General features: G+C 52.2%; 1 protein-coding gene across 1 annotated transcript in view; it reads left to right on the top strand.

Moving 5' to 3' along the window:
• The first annotated feature begins 4117 nt into the window (after positions 1-4117).
• The window catches only part of CSMD2 (CUB and Sushi multiple domains 2), a 661952-nt gene continuing 638441 nt past the window's right edge, over positions 4118-27628 (top strand). The window contains exon 1 of the mRNA XM_032640663.1: positions 4118-4310. Coding sequence (XP_032496554.1) covers positions 4118-4310 — 193 coding nt within the window. The remainder of the gene's footprint in view (positions 4311-27628) is intronic.

Below are 27628 nucleotides of genomic sequence, written 5' to 3'. Positions count from 1 at the left end.
TCTTATCTGGATATTAGGCTTATCTCGGTGAGTCACCACACCATATTGGGCTTTTTGCAATGTGATATTGTGGAGAGACCTTGACCCACGGCTGCCTCTTGCTCCTGGGGAGACAGGAGTGGGTAGGCAGGGAGCCAGCCCTGGGGGCTGGGCTGAGAGTCACACTCTCCTAGGCTAGAGAGGGGAGGGCTATTATTATCTCTTGGACTCCTGCTTCTCTCTTGGCCTGCAAATGTTCAGGGTCCTCATCTTTGGTCTTCAGAGCCGTGAACCTTTTCAGACTATTTTTTTTTTTGCGGTACGCGGGCCTCTCACTGTTGTGGCCTCTCCCGTTGAGGAGCACAGGCTCCGGACGCGCAGGCTCAGCGGCCATGGCTCACGGGCCCAGACGCTCCACGGCATGTGGGATCTTCCCGGACTGGGGCACGAACCCGTGTCCCCTGCATCGGCAGGCGGACTCTCAACCACTGCGCCACCAGGGAAGCCCTCAGACTACTTCTTGATAAAGCAGTCACACTCCACGCAGCCTGATGGGCAACTGTTTAAATCTATTTTCTGTCATGCATTTCTTCTCTCTCTTCCCTCCATCTGTAAAGACCTCTCCCCCTGTTATGTGCTGAATTCTGTCCCTCCCTATGTCAAAGTCCTAACCTCTAGGACCTCAGAATGTGACTATATTTGGAGACAGGGCTTTAAAGAGGTAATTAAGTTAAAACTAAATCTGTGAGGTGAGGCCTAACCCAGTATGACTGGTGTCCTTATAAGAAGAGGAAATTTGGGCACAGACACGTACAGGGGGAAGACAATGTAAAGATGTAGGGAAAAGACATGCCATCTACAAGTCAAGGAGAGCAAACTCAGAAGAAGCCAACCTTGTAGACACCTTGATCTCGGACTTCTAGCCTCCAGAACCTTGAGACAATACATTTCTGTTGTTTCAGCCACACAGTATGTGGTACTTTGTTATTTGTTATGGCGGCAGCCCTAGCAAGTGAATACACCTTGTACTTCCCCCTTTTTAAGACTAAAATCCGATCTCCTCATCATCCCCTAAGAGACCCTGCAAGATCTGGCTCTGGTCCCATCCCCTCCCTCATCTCTTAGGTGTCCCCTCTTATTCACCTTGACCCAGACCCAGCTGCCTTTGCCAGTTCCCCTCCCTTTTCAGGGCCTTGCCCTTCCTTTTCCCAACTCTTTGCATGGCTGTTTATCTTAATTTTCAATCCCACCTTCAAGGTCACCACCTCAGAGAGGCCTTCCCAGACCACCTATGTAAGGCATGCCCCGTGTAGTCCTCACAGCCACTATGAACTTTTTCTTTATAGCATCTTTAATTAGTAACTTTATATATAACTGTTTATTTATCACCTGCCTTCATCAAGCCAGGGACAGTTCAGTCAGGTGTATATATCTAGCGCAGTGTCTGGCATGTAATCATGCTCAGTTACTATTTGTTGAGTAAATCAATCTTCACCTCATCAACGTATCCAGGCTTCAGGGTCCAGCCCCAATTCTACTTCCCTCCTTAAATTGGCCTTACAATCCCCCAAGTCCACGAAAAGCTTACGGTCTTGACATGCCTTTGTTACTGTCTGTAACATGCCTTTTTCTGTCCTGGCGATTAGCACTGCCTGGGTTGTGGGGGGGGGGTTTCCATCTGTGCCCCGCGTCCTCCCATGCAGGACCACACACTGTGCATCTCTGCATTGCCCACAGCACAGCCTGGCACAGGGCCCAGAGCTCAGGAGGCCTCAGTAAGTATATGTGGGCACAGATAGATCAGAGAGAGGGAGGAACGGTGGCGAAGTGAGTAGCTGGGCCAGTGTCAGGAATTAAAAGGGTGTCCCTGCCCTCCACGGCCCCCAGGGAGAAGGATGACAAATGTCCCATTGCCAGGGAGGGTTCTGGGGTAAACATCAGCTGTGGGTTGCAGCCACAGAGCAAAGTTCTGGGGCTGAGGAGGGAGTGGGGGAAGCCCACTGGCCTGGAGCCCCAGAATTATAGAGCAGCCCAGACTCTCTCCTGCCCAGCTGTGGGCTGCAATGGAGGGCTCTGCCCGCTGAAGCTCGAGGACCCCTCTGGCAGGAGAGGGGAGAGGCTCAAGCTTAGGAGCCAGGGCTTTCCCCCCCGAGGGAAGATCCCACCAAGAGCACCCCCAAGGCTGCCACCCACCTACGGCCCAGCCAGTCCCTCCCTTCTCTCCAGCGCTGGCGGGAAGGCCAAGGCTTGGCTGGCTGAGCCCTCTCTTTTGGGGGCTGGGCTTGGACAATGGGAAGCGACAAGCCCCCTCCTCGCTGCTCCGGGGACATAAAGCAGGCCTTTCACTGTGGAGTTCTGGCCGTTTCGGTCGGTTCTTGGCACCCAGCGAGGCGGCGTCGGGAGGAGCGAGAAAGCCAGCCTGTTGGCGGTGGGGAAGGGGCCCGGAGATTCTGAGGCCGCTCACCGGCCCGGGGTTACCGAGCTGGCTCCCCAGCTGCGGGATGAGCTCATACTGGAAACCGGAACAACTTGAGGTGGAGGAGGGAGCCGGGCATCAAGGGAGCTGCGAGATCGGGAGATCGCGGCTCCGCACAGCAAGTTTTTTTTGGGGGGCAAGGACAAGCATCCACTCCTCCGGCCCTGTCCGCCACCTTCCCCGCTCTGGTCGTCAGCCCCATAACCGTTTCCACTCTCTTTCCCGGAAACTCCCACCGACAGCGGGCCATTGCCCCCTGGGCTCGCAGATACTAGAGCTCCGGCTTGCCAACCCCCCAAAGCCCCTAGCGCAGCCTCTCCTGGGTGCCTCGGGCAAAGGCGGAGGGTGTTCCCCCGCTAGTGCCTTTCCACCCCGCGCGCCGTGGGGACCTCCTCCCCAGGCCCTGCCCCTCCTGCTTCCCCCCGTAGCGTCTGTTCCCTCTCGCGGAGAGTTTGGCGTAGACAGCTAAGAAGCCATCGTGACTGACGGAGGAGCCTACGAGAGACGAGACAGAGACGGCGACCGAGTGGGGGTGGGGGATCGGGTGGGGACCGGCGCTGAGCCCTTGGGGCCTGGCGGCAGCGGCGGCGGGAAAGAAGTGGGGAGGGGCTCACGCCATTGGGGGAAACTCGTCTGGTTTGGGGCCACGGCTGGGAGGAGGAGGGTAAGGATGAGAAGAAGCCGGGTCCGGTTATTTAATTTTGAGGATAAATTGCACAAGTAACTCTTGCACCGTTCCTCTCCCAACCTCGCTTCCCCTCCCCCACCGCAACGGACACAAGCACGCCTCCCTCCATCCCGAGATTTTGCCTTAGGGTAGGGAAGGACGGAACGGAGTCAAACCCGCGGGTTCCCCCACCCCCGCCCCTCCTTCCCTCCAGTTCTTAATCCTGGGTCTACGCACACACACCCTTCTCCTGGGATGGGGTAGGAGGCTGCTGCCACTGGGGCTGGTAAGCATCGCCCCACGCCGCAGATTGCAAGTTCAAAGCCACCACCCAAGATCAGCTTGTAAGAGCCGTGACTTGGGGAACCGCGTCCTTCTTTGGTTACCTTTTCCCAGACAGTATTCTAATTTCCAAACGTGGAAGAGGCGTGTGTGTACGTGTGTGTGTGTGTGCGCGCGCGCCTGTGTGTCAGTATCACTGTGTGTGTGCGCGTGTGTGTGTGTGTGTATGGGGGGGTGTATTATGGGTGATCTTATAAATGGAAACGAGAGAACTGAACTTAAAAGAAACTGGTCAATTGTAAAACAAACAGGAATAAACAACCCTTTAGATGTAATCTGTGGTTTCTCTGGAGGTGGAGGTGGCGCTGAAGAGGAACACCCGCCCCCACCCAATATTTTCTCCTTTGCTGCGCCTCCACCCCCAGCATTTGGAGCGGCGGAGAAGCGGCTCCGGAGTGATTAATCCGGGGATAATTCACCTCCCCCCCGCCCCCCGGCGCGAACCCCCCGAAGCGGGATTGGAGCGAGTCATTTCCGAGAGCGCAGCGCGCCTCTCCCCGGCCGGGCGGACACTTGGTTCATTCCAGCCGCAGAAGCTCAGAGCTCCCGGGTACCGGGATTTTTTCCGAGCAGAAAAAAGCTCCAGAGCTCTCCTGACCTCCTTTCTCCTCCACAGCGAGGGGAGCCTCTCCCTCGGCGCTGCCGGTCGCGCCATGCCGCGCTCGCGGGGACGGAAGCAGGGGCGCTGCGGCTGCCCCGCGGGGAGGGCTCGCGCCGAAGCCGGGATTTCGGTGCTTGTGCCGGGCGCCGGGAGCCGCTGGGGCCGTCCGCCGACACCGCCGCCGCCGCCGCCGCCGCTGCTGCTGCTGCTGGGCTGGGGGCTGCTCAGCGCCTCAGCCGCCGCGGGTAAGTCCGGCCGCGCCGGGGAGCCGGCGGCCGCCGCGCGCCCCACCCGAGCCCCGAGCCCACCCATCCACGACCCGGTCCCTGTCCCTTCCCCCCGCCCACCCCCTTAACCTCCCGCCCTCTCAAACGCCGACCCTCCTGCTCAGCCTCGCCTCTGCCCCCCCATCTTTTCCCCCACCTTCACCCGTCCTCCCCGCCACCCTCACCCTCACTGCTACCCACACCCCCAGCCGCAACTTGGCCGGATCCGGCCAGGGGGCCTGGGAGACAGACCATCCCCGCCCGGGGTTGCGGGGCTCCCGGACCGTGGCTTCAGTTTCTTCAGCCTCCCAGCCCCCAAGGTGCTAGGCTTTTCCCAGATAAACTTTCCTGGATCCCTCCCCGCCTCCAGATCCTCGTTGGCACGCCTGTCCTGGGGGCTGGAGCGGAACGGCGCGCCCCCTCCCCATTTGCTCGTCTGCAGGGTCTGCCCTTCCCTGCCCCCTCCCATTTCTCTCGCAACTGAAGCCCGCGCCCCCGCCGGAGCCGCCCGGAGACTGCGGCCGCCACCCGCCTCCCCAAGTGTCCCCCTCCCTGGGCGCTCTGGGCTGGGAGGGGGGTCAGCTGGGCGGGGGTCCAGAGCACGCCGAGCTGGAGGACTTAGGTGGGGGCTGGAGGGTGCTGAGCGACGGGCAGGCGGGGGCGGGGGTTGCGCCCTGGGGCAGGGGAGGGAGTGTCGCCGCCAGGCTCCGCGTCGCCACATTGCCTTCGGTTTCCACTCCGCGCCAAAGTGCCCTTTCCCGCGCCCTGCTGCAGCCGAGCGCCGGATCTGCGGCAGCGGCGGCAGCGGCGGCGCGGGCGGCGGGACCTGCTCCCGGCGACCGACTCGGGGAGGCTGAAAGACCTGGCGGGTGTGGCGAGTCCCGGAACTTCGCCGATGTGTGGCCGCAGCTTGCGGACCGGGAAGGCACGGCACGCGGACCTTGGAGAGAACCCAGTCCCCACTGGGAACCACTGGCCTCGACTGCTGCCCTTCCGCTTTACCCCCTGCACCCCTCCGAGGCTCAGCTCTAGCCACAGCCTAGAAAGTTCTGTGTCCCCGGGTGGGGACGGGTCCGACGGGCGATGCCTGGGGCCGCATTTTTATTTAGCATGGAAGCTGACGCCCACAGGGGGAGAAAACCCGTAACACCTGCTGCCCAGGCTTTGACTGAGAGCACCTCCGGCCTGGAGCTGTGTTGGGTTTTTTATTTACTTATTTATTTTGTTTTTTTTAAAACCACCGATTGAACCTTTGAAGGCTTGGCCTCAACCATCCGAGCCTCTAGGTGGTCCCTTTTTGGAAACTGCGACACTTCCCTGGCGAGCTCTTCTGTCCACTCTGGGCTCCAGCATCTTGTGAGCCAGTGCCCGCAGACCGTGTCGCCAGCTCCTTAGCCGGGAATGTTAGGGCTGCTGGTCGGGAAGGGCGCCCCGAGCCAGCCCTGGCACTCCCATCCCTACTTGACCGGACTTTCTCAGGTTCCCCTAAGAGTCATAGCGGCCAACACCCAGAGAGGGGCGCCCGCGGTGCGCGCGCCTAGGAGCTCAGGCCTCGCGCACACCCACACCCACTGGGTGGCTGCACAGTTCACAACGACGCCGCTGGTCACCAGACTTGCCACATGAGAGGTGGGGGTACCGCTGGTACCGGCGGTACCGGCTGTCAGGCCTCTCAGACGTGTGTCCAGGAGCGGCCCCTGCTCTGGCTTAGCAGACCTGAGATTACCCCTAATATGATCCAGCTGGGTTTCTGGCTCGATTTGTCCCTGCCCCTTGGGCATGTCATGCCCCCAGGGAAAGAAGAAGGCCGACTACCGGAGCTTGCACACTGCTGGGCTGTGTTGGAATCCTGCCTTGGAGAGATCGGTTGGCTTGCAGCTCTTTGGTTGGCAGAGAAGTTGGGGGTGGGAGCGCTGAACGGCTTGGGGGAGGGGGTGCTTGCTCTCTGGTGGGCGCGCTCTGCCTTCCCATCCCGCATTTACATGTGGTGTTTGACCTTGCCAGCAGCAGAGATTTGGAAGTGGACTTGGTGACAGATGATGGCAGGATTTGGCACATTAGAGGGGGAAGCACATTTATTTTGTGTGCTCTTCATGCCGTTGACTTTAAAAGATGCTCAGGACTGCGCCGTCTCCGTCTCCCTTCCTTGGCCCGGTGATGACTGGATAAAATGAATGTAGGATTTGAACCTGCCTTCAGCTTGGACACTCACCCCTTCCATCTGTGCCCTCACACTTCCCCTACCCCCAGCCTCCCTAGAGACCTTCCAGCAGTTACCTCCTCCCCCTGGATGATAGATCAATCACTCTCCTGTCTTTTGTTTTCCATAAACAACTTAATCTCTAACATAAAACAAGCCAACCAGACTTCTTGGCGCCATTGACCTTGTAGCTCCCATCCCATCTTTCCTTCTCATTTACAAGGTAACTCTCTTCAGACGAGTCCTGAACTCACTTTCTCTGCGACCATTCAATCCCTGCTGACTGGCTTCTGTCCCCAGGACTGGAACTCTCTAGGAAAGATCACTGGTGACCCCCTTAATCGCCAAACCCATCTGCTTTCTCTTTCTTTACCTCTCTGAAACTGTGAACACTTTGGATTACTTCTTTTAAAATTTCTCTTCGTTGGGCTTCCGGCACACTGTGCTTGGCTGATTTTTTCTCCTACCTCTTGGCTGTTCCTTCCCAGTTTCTAATAGTAGCACTTATTCCCCTCTTGAAAGTCTGGCTTCCTGCAGTGTTCCATTCCTTATGCTTTTCCTCATTTCCTTTCACTCCTCCCTGGGTGAGCTCATCCAGGCCCATTTCTTCCACTACCACACTCTGACGCTTCCAGACAGATCTCTCCTGCCAAGATGCTTCTCCCGATATATGTCTATTGGCTTCCTAGCGCACGGAAGCTCTGGATCTAGACAGCCCGTAGAACCGGCTGACTCTTGGACATCTTCGCGTAGATGTTTCCCTTCCAAAGCAAACTCATTAGCTCTGCACCTAACCTCCAGTATCCTCCATACAGGCTGGTGGTACTGGCAGCTTCCCAGTTACCTAGCCTGGAACCTTAGGATCATCCTTCCTTATCAGGTGGCCATCAAGTTCTGTCAGTTTCATGCTCTCAAATGTTCTCAAACCTGGCTACTTTTCTCCGAATTAAGCAGCTCTGAGCATTGAAAAGACTGTTATGCTTCCCATTTCCTTAATAAGTAATTTAAAATAAAGGCAATATTAAACTGTAAGTGTAAGGGTTTTTATACTTACAGTTTAAAGTTCTGATTTTTCCCATGCTAACCACTTCATTGCTTTAAAAGAAATCAAATATCGAATTATTTAAAAAAAAATTCTCCCTGCTTTGCTTGTTTTCAGAGGCCTCTTAAAAACTGGAGCACTGACCATACCCAGTGTTTGATGACACTACTAACTGAATTGTATTCAAAGTAGTTATTTATCTGCCTCACGTATTGAACTGTGAGCTTCCTGAGGGCAGGGTCAGTGCGTTATTTCTCTTGGCATCCCCAGCACCCAGCTCAGGACCTGGCATAGACTTGGTGGCTGATAGATGGTTGTTAAATCAGCAGATGATTTTTTAAAATATTTTTTTCTCGGACAGTTCACTAGGGGCTGATAAGCCTAAAATAAAGAGTTTTAGGGATCAAAGAAGCCAGTTGGTTTGCAGAGGTAATGCGACAGCAAAGCCACCTGATCCCCAGTTGCTTTCCCTCCAGAACCAAATGTCACAGATTGGTAAGATAGCTCTTTAAGTTCTAGAACCAATGCAAGAACAAGCCCTAAGCATTACCCACCCCCCCACCCCCCCAGGAAAGGCATCAACGTATGGATTTGAACTTCCATTTGCAATTGAGCTGTGCGTTTATGGTTTTAAAAAAGAAACTGACCACAGCAGAGAGTGTTGACCGTATCTTGGACTGGTGACAGTGTAGCTCTGTTGAAGGTGAGGCTAGAATGATGTGGAAAGGCACTGGAGAACCAGATTGCCAGGGCTCGGACACTGCAAGGTTTGGGTGTGTCCAGAAGAGTCTAGCAGGTGGCTTCAGCGACACCAACTTGCCTCATGTGTCTCTGTTTCATCATCATTGTCATGCCAGCAGGATTTAGGGACTCTGATGGCTCAGCAGAGCCAGATGTTCGTTGTTGGAGAACTAGCAGATCTTCAGACCTCCCCAAGGCTCAGGCTGCCTGCCTGCAAAAGGGACAAGGCATCCCTGTGTTTTGGAAGGGATTAGAAATCAGAGATGCAACAGGCCCAGCACATACATATTGATTGTGCCCGTTGAATGCAAGATGGGGTTGGAACAGGAACACTGAGGACAGAGGACTCGGCCAGGAAGTCTGTGCACCCTCCCGATATCCTCCTCCGCTGCTCAGAAAGCTGTGCCCAGGGGAGTGACACTAACAGCTGATGTCTGTTGAGTCCTCACCATGTGCTGATGGCAACCCAAGCACTTGCATGTATTAATTCGACCCTCACAGCAACCCAGTGAGGCCAGTAATATTATTCTCCCCATTTTATCCACAAAGAAATAGGTTCAGAGAGGACACATAACTTAACCACACCACTAGTCAGCCAGAGATTGAACCCAGGCCTGCCTGACTCCAAATCCTTTACTGGTACCCACCCTGTTATCTGATTTCTAAGGAGACCCAGCTGGTGCTACCCCGGACTCCTTCCACACAGGCTGCCTATCTCTGTCCTGCTTTTCCCACTGGGCTGTGCCCATCAGTTATGCTGTGATGCTTTTAGCACTTGAGCCTGGATCTCAACCTTCCAACTCCTCAAGCAGCCATGGTCTATCCATCTCCACCACAGCTCCTGGAGGGTGACTACAAAGCCGTCCTTGATTTGCTTCTAGTCCCAGGCACCAGTCTCGACTGAACTCTGCTGTGAACTCTCACAACCGAGGTTGTAAAACTCCTCGTATTGTAAAACTCATCAGGACATATCGGGATTTCTTGTTTAATGAGACAACGTCTGCCTTTCCCTAAGGCTCCATGAACTCAGGCGAGCAGTGTAGCCCAGATCACAGCACATAGCAGACACTCAATAAACACCTGGTGAAAGGATCAGAGGCAGGTCCTCTGGAGCCCAGGGTTCCCTTTCTCTATGACTGTCCTTTTGGACATTCCCAAGGCAAGGGGCTTGGAGGAGTGGGATGTGATGAAGGGGCATCCCCAGGTGGGAGGCGGCCCTATGTCCTTCTACATATTACCAACAATAGCTCTCCTTTACTGAGTACTGGCTTAGTGCTTTATAGACATTCCTATTCAATTCTCACAACAGTTCAGGTACTATAATATCACATTTGAAGAGACTGAGACTCAGAAATTAAACAATTTGGCCAAGATTATAGAGCAGATAGGAGAGGAGACAGGATTGAACCTCAGGGCTTCCTGACTCTAGGGCCCATCCTTTTAATTCGTGGAAAGCATCCGACACAGTGCCGGACCTGTTGTTAGCATTCAGTGTATGTTAAATGCTGCCACTACCTCTACTGCTGCTACTGTTGTCCGCATGTCCACATGCACCAGCCTCTTGGAATTATAAGAGAAACAGTTCTCATCCTATGCCACTCTAAGATGCCACCAGATGCATCAGCAAGTCTTTCCTCTGCTCCTCCCACTGAAAGCACACTCCTTAGAACCTGGCGGACTCACCCACCTATCAGGCCTTGTTAGTACACCCCTTCCTGGAGGGGTGAAGAGGGCAGACCCTCTCGCTCCCCCTAGAGGTTGGAGAATGTCACTGACACTGCCTTCCTTGGGTTTCACTCTGAGTGGGATATGGCCTCCCAATCCCTCCTCTCCGTCCGCTACAGAGATTTTCCACGACAACAGGGGAACATCTGGGTGAACCTGAAAATGGAGGGTTACCTCAGAGTTTTCCACCTCACAGAGACACTGTCTCAGGATTCAGAGGCTTTGAATAGAATTCGGCTTCCTGTTGGGCCCACAGAAAGCAAAGGGTAGGCTATGCAATGTGGGTTTCTCAACTTGAAAATAGTGGTGTGGTTCTTAGAGCTCTTTCCTGGTTCTTGTAAGTTAAGAGAAACATGAAACTCATATTTATTTTCTTTCTGGATGTGGGAGCTCAACCCCCTGGGCTATCTTTTCATACCCCACCTTTAAAGATGAGATTCTTTTTTGGGGGGACCTGTACAAATTCAAGACATAATAAGAATTACATACTCTTTTTAGAGCATGCTTTTGATTCCCTATCAATAGATTAAGCATTTTGGAAGTTGTTTGAAAAAAAATAAAGATGAGATTCTGTATCTTTTTTTCCCTCCTCTTCCACCCCAATACACACTTAACTCTTAGATCTCTGGGGTCCTTTGGCTTTCTCATGTAGTTTCGCATGACATGAAGAATGGTCATGCCCTGTATACATTAAAAAAGAACTTTGGCCAAGCAGGAGACGGGAGGGGAGCAGGCGGGAGATGGGATGGGAGTGGATGGAATGGAATATGATGGGGTGGGATTGGAGAAACAGGATAATTTGAGATGGACTGAGGTGAAGTAGGAAGGAGTGAGTTGGGGTAGGATCAAGCATGGGTTGGGATGTATATTGGGATGGAACAGATAGAATGAATTGGGACGGACTGAGATGGGTGGTGGAATGAAATGGAATAGGATTGAGTAAAATATGATGGTTTGAGGTGGAATTGGGAGATACAGAGTGTTCGGGGGATTGACTGGGATAGGACGGAGTGAAGTGGGATAGGATTGGGTCAGAATGGATTGGGATGGGATGGGATGGGGTGGGATAACATGGGATGGGTGGAGTTGAGTTGGGGTAGAGTGGGACGATCGGGATATGGTAGAGTGGAGTGAATGAGTTGTGGTGGGATGGGGTGAGATGGGGATGAGTTAGGATGTATTGGGGTGGCTTAGGTTGGGTGAATTGGGAGGGGATACGGGAGATGTAGTGGGATTATATAACCAATTGAGTGGGCACTGTGAGGAAATGGGAAATTAAGGAGGGTACCAGAAACAACCTAACCTGCTTCACCTTATTGTAGCATCTTCATCTTCCTCCCCAGAACTCCTCAGTTCCTCATTTGCCTGAACTGTAAAATTTCTAGCAGATAGAAAGTCCCCATCAGCCCTTGGTTCCACACTGGTGTTGATTCTAAAATGCTGATGGCTCCACTCTCCGCTACTAGGGGTCTTCAGGGAGAAATTGGAAGTCCTGTGTGGCCACCACCGTGAACCCTAGCAGAGAAATATGCCAGGCACAAGGCAGGAGCCCCAGTGCAGCCCTTGTCAAGCCCAACATCAGAGAAGGGCACTGTGCCCACCCTGGAGCTAGCGGGGTGGCTGTACCCACGGAAAGCAAAGTTCTGGGTAGTGTAGGGGTTCACCTCTGTGGTCCCCTCTTTTGAGGAGTTTCCCCACTGGAAACTGCCTTTCAGTTTCTACCTATTTGTTTCTTATTGTTGGAAAATTTTAAACTGAATTGAGCTCTAAGGAGATGTCAATTCTGCCCTTGAAAATCATCGTTATAAGACACTCTTGTGATTCTAAAAATAATGTCTGTGTAGTTAAGTCACTGACAGCAAGCACCAAGATAACTCTTAGAAACTTATTTGAGAATCTCCCACGTGGTCTGGAGCAGAAAATAAGGGCTCATATTGTGGCACAAATAGCCTTCCTCCCTGCCCATGCCTCATTTATACTCAAGTGCAGTTATAATCCAGAAACCCAAAAAATTATGTGTCCATCTTCTTGCTTTTCAAATAGGCAATAGAATAAGGTCCATTATTAAGTAGCTACATCTATTTATTGATTGAAAGTAAGCAGGTGTGACAGTTGCAACTTGGGAGAAGGCAGAAACTTTGAAATAGACCATTTGAGATACAAGCGAATTATCAGAGATTGCCTAGGCATTTTGTGCAGAGTGATTGATAACCCTTTCTGAGATGAGCAAGTGTGGTAGAGTCGACTCAGGCCCCGGGAGGTTTGTCTGCGGGTTGCTGCCTAACTCCCCACCCCAGCCTGAGTCTTACCACCTCCTGCCCTCATCACTCCTCCATCACCATGTCAGGGGTAGGAGTCAAAGGTGGAGAGAGGCTCAGAGACTGGGTGAGGCTTGGTGATGGTGCATGGGATTTCTGGCACATTACTTGGCAACAAAAAGGAGGTGAAAGTTTAATGATTTATTTTCAATCCATGACCAACAAGGACCTACTGTATAGCACAAGGAACTGTGCTCAATATTCTGTAATAACCTAAATGGGAAAAGAACTTGAAAAAGAATAGATACATGTATAACTGAATCACTTTGCTGTACACCTGAAACTAACACAACATTGTTAATCAACTTTACTCCAATATAAAATAAAAATGAAAAAATAAAATAAAATATTCCTAGCATGAAAACTGCCCCTTCAAGGATGGCATCCCTCCCCTCAGGGACCTGTGTTGCCCTGCTCTCCTGGCCTTTGTCATTTGTGCAGTCCTAGAAAGGTTGAGCCATGGCAGATTCATAGCTGAAAGAAACACGTTCTGATATATTTGATATGTTTCTTGAACTTTGGCCTGAGAGTCAGGAAACTAGTCTTCCAGCCTTGGTCATGCCTCTACATCTCATTTCTTCTTCCTGGGTCTGACTTCCTTGCCTGTAAAGTGGAGATAATAGTACCCACCTTGTCTATGTAATGCTGAACTTGGCATTATTTAATCAACAAAACAAAAAGGATCCAGAGATTTTAGAGTAGGTCACCAGTGTAAGCCCCATCCAATGGGAGATCCTGCCCAGTGGCCAGGCTGGCTTGGCATGCCAGGGATGTGAATCTCGCTACCTTTGCAGACAGCCTGCTTGGCTATGCTTCAGGGCGCAGGGGTAGTGGATGAAGGAGGGTGAACTCACTCAGCTTCCTGGCCCTTATCCATTCTTACCCTCCAAGTGGCTGATCCTGAGAAGTTGAAAGGGAGGACACGAACAGTTCCCATCCACCGCCCATCAGGTATCTGCTGCAGCCTCCTCCCTTCCCACCCACCCACGTACCCCGGGGCAGCATCACTGAACTCAGGCTGGGAGAGGTGATTGCTAGGGCTTCATTCACTAAGACATCCATCCAGGGGACAAGATTTGCCCCGAGGCCTTTTAACTCTAGCAAGATGGAAATTCCCTGTGTTTGAGGACCACTGGGGCTCACATCTCCTGTGACATTTTGTTCCAAGAAACACGGAAAGAGGAAAATGTAACAAGGATAGTTTTCCTGGTCATGTGGAAGGCACTGCTGGGTGTTTTTTGGTTTCTGCTTTTTTCTTTTTTTCTTTGAGCGTGACGTGGAATTAACCTACCCTCAGATCATGACACTTTATGATCATCTATCTATGAAAGGCTCCTTTCTTGTTTTATTTAAAAAAAATTCCTTCCTTTATCCCCAATCCCAAGGCAATTGTTGCCTTCTCCCATCAGTACGCACTCTAATATATTTTATATATATCTTGAAATATGCATGGATCCTTATAAAATATGTAAGGTTGTTTTTTTTTTGTTTTTTGCGGTACGCGGGCCTCTCATTGCTGTGGCCTCTCCCTTTGTGGAGCACAGGCTCCGGAAGCGCAGGCTCAGCGGCCATGGCTCACGGGCCCAGCCGCTCCGCGGCATGTGGGATCTTCCCGGACCAGGGCACGAACCCATGTCCCCTGCCTCAGCAGGCAGACTCTCAACCACTGCGCCACCAGGGAAGCCCTGTAAGGTTGTTTTGTGTGCATATGTAAATTCACATAAATGATAGTGAGCTACAAATTTAATCAGGTGAATTGCTTTATTGACTTAGCACTATATTTTATAGATCTAGCCCTGCTCCTTGTGTGTGTCTAGTCCTTCACTGCATTATGAGTTGTGCATCCATCACATTGTATATATCCACTCCCCCTGGGAATAAACCCCTGGCTTGTCTGTAACTCCTCCTGACTAACATGAAGCTCTGGAGAACATCCTTGTACATTCTCTCTTGGGACCCCGTGTAAGAATAACTCTGGGCTATACAGAGTGGACGATTGGGATCCCTGAGTTAACATGTTGATTTTGTATGATATGCCATAATATTTTCCAGAGCAGCTGAGCTAGGGCTCATTTCCACCAAGAGTGCACTAGAGTTTCTGTCTCCCCATGTCGTTACCAATACTAACATTGTCCACCTTTCTAATTTTTTTCCATTCTGATAAGTTTAAAGCGCCATCTCGTTTTGTTTTATTTTGCATTTCTCTGATGACTAGTAAGTTTGAATAGCTCTTATATGCTTGTTAGCTATTTGAGCTTCTCTTTTTGTGAATCGCCTAGTCATATTCTTTTCCTTTTTTTTTTTTTTGCGGTACGCGGGCCTCTCACTGTTGTGGCCTCTCCCGTTGCGGAGCACAGGCTCCGGACGTGCAGGCTCAGCGGCCGTGGCTCACGGGCCCAGACGCTCCGTGGCATGTGCGATCCTCCCAGACCGGGGCACGAACCCGCGTCCCCTGCATCGGCAGGCGGACTCTCAACCACTGCACCACCAGGGAAGCCCTCTTTTCCTATTTTTAAATTGGATTTCCTGTCTTAATTTAGAAAAATCTGGGTTTGATTTTCAGGAGTTCCTTTTATATTCCAGATATTGCCCTCTGTCAGTTTTAGAGATTACAGACAACTTCTCCCAATCTTTCATCTATTTTGTTTATGATGTCTTTCTTTGGACAGAGATGCTTCATTTTGAGGTAGTCAGATTCATCAATGTTTTGTGGAAGGCAGAAGTTGGGATACGCAGCTGCACTGATGAGCTAAGGGGCAGGGTGGGCTCCCAGGCCCACCTGAGTCCATCCTTCTACAGGGATGGCTCTCTGTATGGAGGGCTTTGAGCAGTCCCAGAGCCTTCCTGTCCATACTGGGGCCCCAATTCCTATAGGAGGTCTTTCTTCTGGTTCAAGGCACTGTGTTTTAGAAGGTGCCAGTTAAACTACAAATAAATTACTGGATGGGTGCCACACTTAGAGAATGTGAGGGATTACTTAGCCCTTCAGCAGGCATTTATAGAGCGCCTGTGCTGGGCCTGAGCTCTCAGATGCATTGGGGACCGTAGACAAGTTTCAAAGATAAGGGTACATAAGAGAGACAACTGCCCGCATATTCATAGCAGCATTAGTCATGATATCCAAAAGGTGGAAATAACCCAAGTGTCTATTGATGGATAAATGGATAAACAAAATGTGGCATCTACATACAGTAATATTATTCACCCTTAAAAAGGAAGAAGAGGGCTTCCCTGGTGGCGCAGTGGTTGAGAGTCTGCCTGCCGATGCAGGGGACACGGGTTCGTGCCCTGGTCCGAGAGGATCCCACATGCTGCGGAGCGTCTGGGCCCGTGAGCCATGGCCGCTGAGCCTGCGCGTCCATAGCCTGTGCTCCGCAGCGGGAGAGGCCACAACAGTGAGAGGCTCGCGTACCGGGAAAAAAAAAAAAAAAAAAAAAAGGAAGGAGATTCTACATTCTACAACTTGGATAAGCCTTGAAGACATTATGTTAAGTGAACTAAGCCAGTCACAAAAGAACAAATACCATATGGTTCCAGTTATATGAAGTACTCAGAGTAGTCAGATCCACGGAGACAGAAAGTAGAATGCTGGTCGCTGGGGCTGGGGGTTGGGGGCTTGAAGGGAATGGGGGGTTGTTTTCTTAATGAATAGAGTTTCAGTTTTGCAAGATGGAAAGAGTTCTGGAGATGCATGGTGCTGATGGTTGCACAGCAACGTGAATCACCTTAACGCCACTGAACTGTGCACTTAAAAATGGTTAACGTGGTCACTTTTAGGTTATATATATTTTGCCACAGTTAGAAAAAAAGAGGGGTAACTCTCCAGACTCCAGGGGTCAGGAAGGTCTCCTAGAGCAAGTGATGTTTAGGCTGAGACTCACAGGATAGATAGCAGAGAGCAGATGAAGAGAGGCAGCAGGGGGATGGATTCCAACAATGGAAACATACCTGTACAGGCTCATGGTTGGGTGGAAGTGAGGCATGTTCAAGGTCTGGAAGTAGCTCAGTGTGACAAATAAGGGCCATGAAGAGTCGAGAGGGTTTAGAGCAGGAGTGTGGCCCCATCAGCTTGGTTTGCTGGTGCAGGTCTTGAAGGAATGCGGTGATGATGAGGGCAGGGTGTGGACCAGGGCACTGCTGGGGAAGGCAGGTCTTGGTGCCCCTTGGGGAGAGGTCAGCAAGGAGGATATGAGGGCATCCTCTTCCTTCCTCATTTTTTTTACCCTGTTCCCCACCTTCCCAGAGAGGGTAAAACAGAACTGTCAAAAGTCCATGAAATCCACGTAATAACTTGTGGATTGTAAGTCACAGTTCTGTTAATCCTGCCTCAGTGAGAACATCCCACAACTTTCTGCAAGAAAGAAAGGTAAAATAGTTAGTCTACCTGCTCGGGGATGACTCCACAGGCCGTTTCAACATCCCATCTCCTGCGGAGACCTGCCATACTCTTATCTTGTCCAGGTCGCGTGTGCCCCTCCACATTTTGGTCAGTCTGCACCCCGTGGTCCACCTCCTCTCCTCTTCTGACCTCTCCAGTTATCTCCTGCCCCTTTCCTTTCCTGCTCTCTCCTTTTCCCAGTCCTGTTATTTTCCTGACACCAAAAGTCTTCATTCTCATTTTAGAGTCATCCTCCCACCCCCAGCCTCACCATCAATTTGAGCCTCCTTCTGACCTTTGACCTTGTTGCCTCCACCCCTTCCTCACCTAGGACCTGCCCTCTCCATGGCCTTTCCTTTAGCCAGGCTTCAGCCCACCAGCTCTGTCAGCAAGGAGGATTTTCAATGCTTTTAGCTGCTCCCATCTGCTTAGGACCAGTGGGGCTGGGTCCTTTAGACATTCACTGAGCTCACGGTGCAGTGGCCCTGGCCTGGGGGTCAGGGATACAAATACCATTTAAAACCAAGTGCCTTCCTCAAGGACAGTTACAGGCTCCTAAAGGCCCAGGGAACTGTGAGAATAGAGGAGGGGGAGGGGCAGCAGGGCAAGCTTCACCTAGGGGAGTGAACAGGCGTCCTTCGGAGGAGAATAATATGGGGGTAGGAGGTCCTAGGTAGAGGGAGTGGCCTGGACGAAGGCTTGAGGCAGGAAGCTGTGTCGGGAGATGTCAAGTTTGCATGCCCCTCCATCAGCATCATTATCGTGGAAGCTGGAATCGGTCTTTCAGGGAACACTCGGGAGATGCTGAGAGCTGTACTTTCCCCTCCCTAAACCCTGTGGCACGCCTAAGAAGGTGATGATTTTGCAGTTGAGGAAACTGAGATTTAAGGAGATTAAGTTACTTGCCCAAGACTAGACAACAGGGAGGGAGAGAGCCTGGATTTAAACCTGGTCTGATTCTGGCACCCACAGGCTTAACAACCACTGTTGTACCCAGGCTTCTCAGTCACAAATGTAGATTCCCAGGCCCTCCCTGGATCTTCTGAATCGGAGTATCTCGGAGCAGGGTGTGGAAGCTACATCCTTAATAAATTCCTGTTATTACTATTATGCACATTAAGTCTGTCTAGGAACCTCTTAGGCAAACAGCTCCCGACGCCTGAAGGTGGAGCCCAGAGGAGATGGACCTTCGGCCGTCCACTCCTCTGCAATGACCGTGGCCTTGACCTCACCCAGGAGTCAACAGAGGAAGGGCTTCCTGCTTCCCCTCCCCACTGCTTTCCTCTCAGCTCTGCCCTGGTGGAGCTGGGACCCCAGAGGTGACCAGATTAGTGCTGCTGAGATTCGGTGGCCCCCAAGAAGAGGCTGGGGAAGCATACCAGCCCCACAGGCCTGCATCCCATACCCAAACTGCTTAGCGCACCTAACAGAAGGCCTTTTGGTCCGGGTGGGCCTGACAGCTCTGAGCTCCTGATTTACCACGTCCTTCCACCAGCCCCTGGTTTGTTAGGTGAGAAAGCAGGACGCTCAGGGGAGTCTTATCCTCAACTTCCTTGTGTACTAACTCCTATTATTCCAGGTTTAATACTTGAAGAGCGGACACAAAGCACTGAAGGGCCATTTTCCTGGGGCCTGTTGCTGGGAGCCAGCTGTCTTTTCGGACAGAGGCGAAACAGGCAGGCTAAGGCGGGGTGGCCAGTCGTGGTCAGGGTCAGGGCAGACGGGGAGGGCTCCCAAGGGTGAGGCCAAGGCGTCCAGGTTTGTTCCTGGCTGGAGCAGGACACAGCTGCCAGGGGAGGGGCTCTAGCCCAGTGGATGGACATTTAGGGAGTCTGTTGTCCCTGTGAGGAGCCGGAGACTCTGCAGAGAAACCTAGGCAAAGGGCCAGTTATGCAAATAGGGATGCTAAGACAGGAAGTACAGAAGTACAGAGACTCTGGGAGGCCAGGGGGTCGGGGGGAAGGGGGTAGAGGGGGTCATTCATTCATTCATTCATTTGGCCAAGTGTTTCTTGGGTTTCAGGAAGTCGGGTAGGGACTATTAAATGAGTGCCCTGCGAGAGAAAGATTTCATGATCAGATGAATTTGGGAATCACTAGACCTCTGGTTTCCAATGTGTGGTCCAAGGCTTTGCCAGGAAGCTTCATAGAATTGCAGCTTCACTGTCCTGCCTGTAAAGGTGTATGTTTGCCTGACTCTCAGCATGCAGCTTTCCTACCCCATGTCCATATAAATCTGTGCCCCACTGACAAGCATTTGGGTTCTTTTATTCACCGCTGTGTCCCTAGCACCTAGGACCGTGCCTGGAGCAGGGGAGACGCTCAGTCAATATTGATTGAATTCTCACCAGGTGATTGTCAGGTCCAAGTGAACACCCTGGAAGCTGCTTTCTGAGCAGCAGAGACACAGTGCAGATTTCCTTTCTGTTTTCTTTTGCTGTATCAGATACAGCTGACGTCCTAAGGTGAAGAATTGCTGAGAGGCTTGGGCGAGGGGGTGGTGGAGATTTTTGACGCAGAGCAGTGGGATAGCTGCTTTGTGCCAGCCTGTGTTTCAGGACGATCCTGATGTGGCTGGAATCTTTGAGTTGGAAGCCATTGTTAAAAGTCAATGTTTTGAGAAGTGTTAGCTATTAACACCTTAGTAAAAAAAATGAACTGATCAGTCTGGAGCGATTAGAGTCAGATAAGGTGGTAAAGGGTAAATTTGTGTGTATCGGGACCCACCCAATGTCCCCAGGCCTCAGATTTCGAACCTAGGAGTCAATCTGACCCAACCTTGTTCCTCTCTTTTTTTTTTTTTTTTTTGTGGTACGCGGGCCTCTCACTGTTGTGGCCTCTCCCGCCGGCCGCGGAGCACAGGCTCCGGACGCGCAGGCTCAGCGGCCATGGCTCATGGGCCCAGCCGCTCCATGGCATGTGGGATCCTCCCGGACCAGGGCACGAACCCACGTCCCCTGCACCGGCAGGCGGACTCTCAACCACTGTGCCACCAGGGAAGCCCCCTCTCTTTTCTCTTGATCCGGCTCTTCTTGGCCTCTCCCACTCAGCTCAGTCCTGGTGTGTCCTTCCTCTGGCTCTGTGCCACCCTGAACCACAGGCTCCATCTGGGACTGTTCTCATCTCTGGGGCAGCCTCACCCACTCATCCCCCTGAACAACCTTGTTTCCTACATCACAGAAAAATTGACACTAAAGGAAACAACTGCATGAACCTTGCTGCTGAACTTGGGTAGGAAAGCCCCCAGGATGCTGTGCCCTGCGCTACCCAGGAATGTTGCTGCTGTAATTGGCTAATTGGCGTCCCTGCTTCCCATTTCTCTAACCCCTCTCTCCTCTGTTTCCTTTCCATTAGCCCAGAAACACACTTTGTTTTCATCTTAAAAACACACTAAACACCACCCCTCCCTTGACTCTGCACCTGCTTTTGACTGTCACCCCGTCTCTCTCCTTCCTTTCCTGGTCTGGCTTCCTGAGAGAGTGTCTGCCGAGGTACTTCTCAACCCCTGTCATCTGGTTTCCACACGCCCCACTCTGGCGGAAGTGCTCCCGTCCAGGGCACCACATGACTTCGTATTTTCCAAATCCAAGCCTCTCTCTCCACTTCTAGACCTTTCTCAGTCCTTCCACAGCCTGCCTCTTGCCCTTCCATCCGCCTTCTCCCCTCTTCAGCATCTGACACTGCTCATCATTTCCTCCCATTTAAAATTTGCTGTCATTATTATTGTTCCCAGGCTTAGCTGACGTCTCTTTTTATTCTACATTCATTTCTTCCTGTGGCTTTGTGCCACTGTCCAACTGCTGATAATCTCCACATCCCACATTTAGGTGCAGACCTTGCCTCTGAACTCCAGAGCCACATACCACCCGGCCAATCCATGGCCCCGCACTCAGCATGCCATCTGCTGAATTCTTCCTTTCTGTTGTCACCTGTGTCACGCCCCTTATCCCCAGCAGTCTCACCATCCCATATTCTTTTGTGTCTCACCTCCATGCATCTTCCTAAGCCAGAAGCCTGGGCATCGTCCTTGAATTCCACCCCTACCCATTCCCTTTCACTAATCAAATCTTGTGGATTCTACCTCCCCAATAGCTCTCCAGCTTCCCCACAGTCTCACTAGTGCTTCTGAGGTGCAGGCCTCAGTCTTTGTTCCTGGACACTTGGGACCTAGCATTCTGGCCTTGACAGTGGCAGCCATTTGGTCTCCCGCAGCCATTCTTGTCTTCCTCCAGTTGATGGTGCACGGTTTGGTAAGAGACACACAGGAGAGCGGCTTTACTCTCTGGATGGATGGGGAAGGACGAGACAAAGGTCAGTGAGAAGTTGGCGCCCCTTGAAGAAGTAGCAAAGACTCTGAAGCTCTTGGGATAAGAGTGGATCTTGGGAGGAGTTTAAGCTGATGTGCCATGGACAGCTGTTCCTATCACCCCCTCCCTTCCAGGGTTCTGACTGATGGGGTGTAAGGACAAAGAGTGTCAGTTGAGAGGAAGGGAAAGTACTGATTCATTTATTAATAGCTGGGCATGTGCCTGACACCCCTCGAGGCACTGGCTTTTGGTCCATCATGTTGGAGAGCATGGCTCAGGCCTGAGCCCCGTGGTGCTTTTTTTTTTTTAAGATGTTGGGGGTAGGAGTTTATTAATTTTTATTTTATTTATTTTTGCTGTGTTGGGTCTTCGTTTCTGTGCGAGGGCTTTCCCTAGTTGTGGCAAGTGGGGGCCGCTCTTCATCGCGGTTCGTGGGCCTCTCGCTATTGCGGCCTCTCTTGTTGCAGAGCACAGGCTCCAGACGCGCAGGCTCAGTAGTTGTGGCTCACGGGCCTAGTTGCTCCACGGCATGTGGGATCCTCCCAGACCAGGGCTTGAACCCGTGTCCCCTGCATTAGCAGGCAGATTCTCAACCACTGTGCCACCACAGAAGCCCCCCCACCGTGGTGCTTTTCACGTCCCACTGTGAGGGTAAATCTTGGGAACTGAGCACTCGGGATCCTTGACAGAATCAGGACTGGGAAAGGGTCTACAGCGTACACTCAGCGCCCCCTTTCTCAGCCGGCTTTCAGCACGAGAATGATGGGCTTGCTCTACGCAGGGGTTTTAGGTAGGACGGGGGCCATCTGGTGGACATGCTTTGCCTTTTAGTCCAGTGCCCCTGCCCCCTGGGGGAAAGGGAGATCCCCCCTCCTCTGCGGGCTGAGGCTGCGTGCTGAGAGGCAGGGGACCAGGCTCCTAAACGCCTCCCTCTCCCAACACAGCCCAACTTTGTTATGACTGAGGACACGCTCCTGTTCTCCGAGTTCCTACCAAGAAACTTGTGTATCAAGGCACTGTTTCCAGCAGTCTGCATTTATCGAAAGGGGCATGGATTCTTTTCCCCATTTTTATTCCTAAAAGAAATATGTAACTGCCAGTTGTTTCGGGTCCGTTGGCCCTGATCGGCTCTCTCCCCACATCCCACCCACCCCGAAACAGTTACAGGGAAACTGTGCCACGGGGTCAGAATGAGTGCAGGAGGCCCAGGCTTCGTTTCCGTTCTGCCCTCACACGGAGGTGGGCAAAGCCACATCCAACCTTTGGAAAGCCCCTCCTTCCTACCTTTCAGCTCTCTGTCCCAGAGCCCCAGGCTCCTTCCCACCTTCTTGTGGCCTCAGTCTTCCTTCATTTCTCGCACGCTGTCTGAGTTGACACCCTGATTTCTAACATGGGTGGTTCTGATCTTCCGCCCTGGGAAAAGGCATCTTCTTGGGAACTCACTCTTACTCCCTTTATCTATGGTTGAGACGCTCCCATTCATTCCCGAATGCACCTCATTGCATTTCTCCTTTCAAAGCAGCAGACAGTCCTGCCAAGGGGCTAAGGTTTCTCAGGAGGCCCTAGGCAGAGAGGCTGGGGAAAACAAAACCCCTTAATTGTCAAGCCTGTGGGCTCCATCCCACCAATCAGAATGGACAAAGGGCAGCGTGACCTCACTGACTGGGACGGGTTCCAGCCCGAAGCAGACACTTGGCATTTATTTGCCTGTGCATTTTGATGGTGGATAAATGCAGTTTCTGTTAGGCTCTTTGAAGTATTGAAAGTAGCTCACACACTCTCATCACTGCCTTTGAAGACACGTAGGGGTCTGGGAACCCCAGGCAGGGCCGTGATCTTGTCCAGTACCTCCTCTGCACCCTCCCTGCCACGCCTTTCTTCCCCTCTCAAATCTGGAACCAGACAGAGTGAAAAACAACAAGAGGAGTCAGATGGAGGGATCACGATGTCAGCTCATTACTGATGGAGCTGGTTGGAGACTGTGGCTTTGGATATGCGGCCAAAGTGGCTTGTCAATACATCACTCTTGAATGGGAGAGACTTACCCACCCATTCAGGGGCAAAAGGGGGCAACCTGGGGCCTCCCTTACAGGGGCCAAGCCTGCTGGACTAAGTTTAGGGTGGTGCGAGGCGGGTGGGGCTGAGCTGAGCTCGCCAAGTTCTCCTCCCGCAACTCACTATTTAGACAGGTCACTCCCCTCCTGCAGGGGGCGAGAGTGAGGGGTCAGGGAGACCAGAGAAATATGCGTGTGCGGTACTTTGTCCTCTGGGGCATGGAGTGGGAACGTTCTTGCCTCTGTGGCGTTGGGGCTCGGGTGAGCACGTACTCTCCTACCTGGCCGTGTTGGATCTGGGCCAGAGCAGGTCAGCATCGCCTGCAGCTTGGGGTAGCAAACATGCCTGTCCCTCCCACCCTGGAGGGATGGTTGGAGCCCCATCCACTTTGGGCGCAGCTACGGATGCCAGCCAACCTTGGAGATTTCTCAGAGCCCTTACCAGGCCTAGAGGAGATGTTGACTAAGACATTGATCGTCTGGCCCGCTTGTCTCTGTGACATATTTAAATAAGAAAATATATTGTTCTTTTTTCTTTTCCTTTCGTCGTCTCCTGGAAGAGTAGATGGAGAATGTGCTTCATCCAGGTGAAGTTTAGGAAATGGGACTGCCGTTTAAAATGCCTCTGCTCTGCAGTCAGACCTGATTCTCCTTGGTTAACTTCTTGATAGAAACTGATGTCAGATTAGGGCCAGGCACCATACATTTGCTTTGCAGATGAAGGACCACAATTGAGTGGAATAATAGGTCCAAGGCAAGAGGAGCAGTTGGGGTATGACGGGGGAAGTTACTAGCCTAACAGTAGAAATACCAAGACTTTTTCCTTTTCTCATCCTCCCTTCCCCTCCCCTCTCCTCCCCTTCCCTTCCCTTCCGTCTTTTCCCCTTCCTTCTATGCATCCAGCTATCTGTGTATCCATTCAGCCATGTTGTGTTGAGCTCCCACACTGTTCTGGACTCTGTGTGGGGTTCTGGTACCTAGAGGTGATGACATGTATAGTTTCTGTCCCCCCAGCCCCACCCCCTAAGTTTTCATTCTTTCTAACGTATCACCACTGGGGTGGACAGATAACTAAGCGTAACTTAAATGTGACGTGATGAGTACCACAATAGAGTTTAGCATGGGACTGGCATGGGGGTAATGGGAGGACAGAGGAAGGGCAGGAATCCAACCAGGGACCACTAGGGATAACTTCCTGGATAGACTTTGAAGGTAGAGCCGAGAGGGTCCGGTGGGAGTTGGTCTAGGGAAGACAGAGAAGAGTAACCTGTGGCTTCTTGACCTGGTAGCGATGGTGGTAATGGGCCGGAGGCCACTTCTTGGGGGCGATAGTGTGTCGCCTGGGTGGGATGTCTGTGTGATTCTGATGCTGTGTTGGGCACGTCGCTGTACACAGTCACTGGGCAGCAAGACCCCACTGAGCTAGGTCGTATAGTTATTCCCATTTTATAGAAATAGAAACTGAAGTTTGGAGGAATGAAATTACTTGTCCAAAGATCACACAGGGGGTAGAAGATGGAGCTGCGACCATTGCTGCCGCATAGTGCCACCCATGCGGAGTCTCTTGACAGTGTTTCTACAGCTGTTTCCACCACAGCACACAACCCAGGATCCCTGGAGAGAGTCCTACACTGGCACGAATCACAAACTGTTTTTGTTATAATAGTGGTGATAACATTATCTTCATGTCTGCAGTTTCTCCTGTGAGCCACTGCACCAATCATTTTATTTACACCATCTAATATACATCTAACAACAGGCTTGTAAGATAAATGACATTATTACCCCCATTTTGCAGATGGGCAAACTGAGGCTCGGTGACGTTACTAATGGCTCAAGGTGATACACGGTGTCGAGCAGCCCATTATTCGCTTCTCCCTCTGCAATTTCACACAAGAATGGAGGCAAGGGGCCGTTCTTGTCGTATTTTCACTCCCTGCACATGTTCCTGCCACTTTCCAAACCTCAGTTTCCTCATCTGTATTAAGGGGACAGTCATTCCTGCCTGCCTTGAACAGAGACGGTGGCAGGCTCACCAGGGCCTTGTAAAGGCCTGTTTCATTGGACCTGTAAGACGCTTGTAGCTGAAGTTCAGGGCTCTCATCTCCCGAGGGCTGGGTGTCTGTCTGGGGAGAGACTGGGGGCGTCGAGAGGAGCCACTTGTGGGCCTCAGCCCCCGGGATGAGTTCTCTGATCTGATCTGATCTGATTGTTCAGATCCCTCGTTTCTTGGACGTGGACACCAGATGTGGAAGGATAAGAACATCTTTGGAGGCAGATGGGGCAGGTGGGACAGGATGACCCCTGTCTCTTCCCCAAAGGCCACGGCAGCACAAGGAAGGTGCAGAGAGGCTGCTCGGGGACACTTCAGGGCTCACAGTAATGGGCCTGGCTCTGCGCAGCGTTACCAAGGTGGTCGGATGCCGTTCCAGCCTTGAGGAGCTCACATCGCTGTGGGGAGGCACGCGTGGAGCACACAGTGCAGCGTGATGCCCGGAAACCCGGCAGGCGTCCTCCACGCCTCCCTTTCTTGTTTCCTTCCCCCCACAGTCAAGCCATGAGCCAACCCTGCTGGCTGCACCTTCAAAATACATCCAGGATCCACCCGCTCCTACCATTTCCATCACAGCCCGGAGTCCGAGCTGGCCTCTCCTTTGCCTGAACTCCTGCAGGCGCCCCCTCTGCGGGTTCCCTCCTTCCACTCTTGCCAGCCCAACAGCTGGGACGCTTTGAACAGTGTCATCGGATCATTCATTCCTCTGTGCTGAACGCTCCAGTGGCTCCCATCACGGTCAGAGATAAGTCAAGGTCCTTCCCACATTCTTGCCCCGGCTTCCTCCCTGACCTCATCTCCCCTGACACTTGCCCGGCTTACTCTGCTCTGGCCAGTGGCTCTCCTGCTGTTTGTTAGACAAACTGGCCGTCGTTCAGTGGTCTTGGGCTCAACATCCCCAGATAGCCACAGGGCTCAGCCCGTCGCTTTCATCAACTCCTGCTCAGATGTCACCTCCTTGGAGAGGCCTCCCTGATTCCCTTAGCCTTTACTTACGGCTGCCTTAGGATTCTTCATAGTACTTTTAATTGCCTGACATATTGTATATGCATTTCCCCCTCATTTAGTGTCAGTCTCCACAAGTAAGTTCCATGAGATCAAGGAGCTTGTCGGCTTTGTCCAACTCTAGAATAGTGTCTTAAACATAGTCAGGGCGCAGTGACTATTGGGTATTGAATGAATGAATATATATAGAGAGAATCAAGGCTGAAAGAAGCCCAGAAGATGGAACATGTGTGGGTCGGTTGGTAGGGGCATCAATGGGTGAGTGGATGGGGGTCATTGGGTGAGGTGACATGGGAGGTGGGACATATAGGAGGAGCAGGCAGTCATCAGGGGAAGAAAGAGGGGATACGACCCCAGGAAAAGCCCCCAGACCTCAAGGGGCTGGCTGTTGACAGGAGCGGAGGAGAAATTCCTGTGGAGGGAGGACGCTTTGTGCTGTGGCTGAGGCCACGCATCCAGCCGGGAGCCGGGAGCGGGGCAGGTGGCAGAGGAGGGGGGAGTGGGGCCGCTGCCTGTGAAGTGATTATGAGCCCGGACTCTGGAGCCAGTCTGGCTGGGTTCACATCCCAGCCCTGCAGGGACATCTCTTAAATCACCATTTGAGGTGCTATTAAATCATCTCGCAGGATCTCAGAGCACAGTGCTGGGGTGTTCTCAGAAGCACAAGTTGGAGCTTCAGAGAGACCTAGGCTTCAATCCTGGCCCTGCCTGGTCCTAGCCTGCATAAGAGACTGAATAGTCTCTTTTGGCCTCAGTTCCCATCTCTAAAATGAGAACAATAGTCCCTAATTCACAAAACCTTTGTAACGATGCGGTAAGATGATGTATGTGAAGCACTTACCTAGGCCTGGCCTGGTACTTGGTCATGGTTGCCAAGGCAACGAGCCTGCTGAATCCAGTGGGATCAGGAGCGTTGGGAGAAAACTTGCTCTTTAAGCTCTTGGTGGGCCTCAGGTGTTCTCCAGATACTTGCTCACCTGTGAGGGCCCACGCCTTCGCTCAGAGACCCTGTCCTCCAGCCCGCTCCTCCCTTCATGCCCCCTCCTGCCTTTGGGCCTTTGCACAGACTGACTCCTCTGTCTGGACTCTTCCTGCCCCCTTTCACCTCATTAACCGAGGCTCATCTTTTTGTTTTAAAGAAGATGTTGGGGGTAGGAGTTTATTAATTAATTAATTTATTTTTGCTGTGTTGGGTCTTCGTTTCTGTGCGAGGGCTTTCTCTAGTTGCGGCAAGCGGGGGCCACTCTTCATCGTGGTGGACGGGCCTCTCACTATTGCGGCCTCTCTCGTCGTGGAGCACAGGCTCCAGACGCGCAGGCTCAGTAGTTGTGGCACATGGGCTTGGTTGCTCCGCGGCATGTGGGATCCTCCCGGACCGGGGCTCAAACCCATGTCCCCTGCATTAGCAGGCCACCAGGGAAGTCCTAACCGAGGCTCATCTTGGCTCAAGGTTCACTTCCTCCTCCCGGACCCTC

The sequence above is a fragment of the Phocoena sinus genome, chromosome 1 (assembly GCF_008692025.1).
Source record: "Phocoena sinus isolate mPhoSin1 chromosome 1, mPhoSin1.pri, whole genome shotgun sequence".
In the NCBI taxonomy this organism is placed as follows: domain Eukaryota; kingdom Metazoa; phylum Chordata; class Mammalia; order Artiodactyla; family Phocoenidae; genus Phocoena; species Phocoena sinus.
This window is presented reverse-complemented; position numbering and strand designations above follow the sequence as displayed.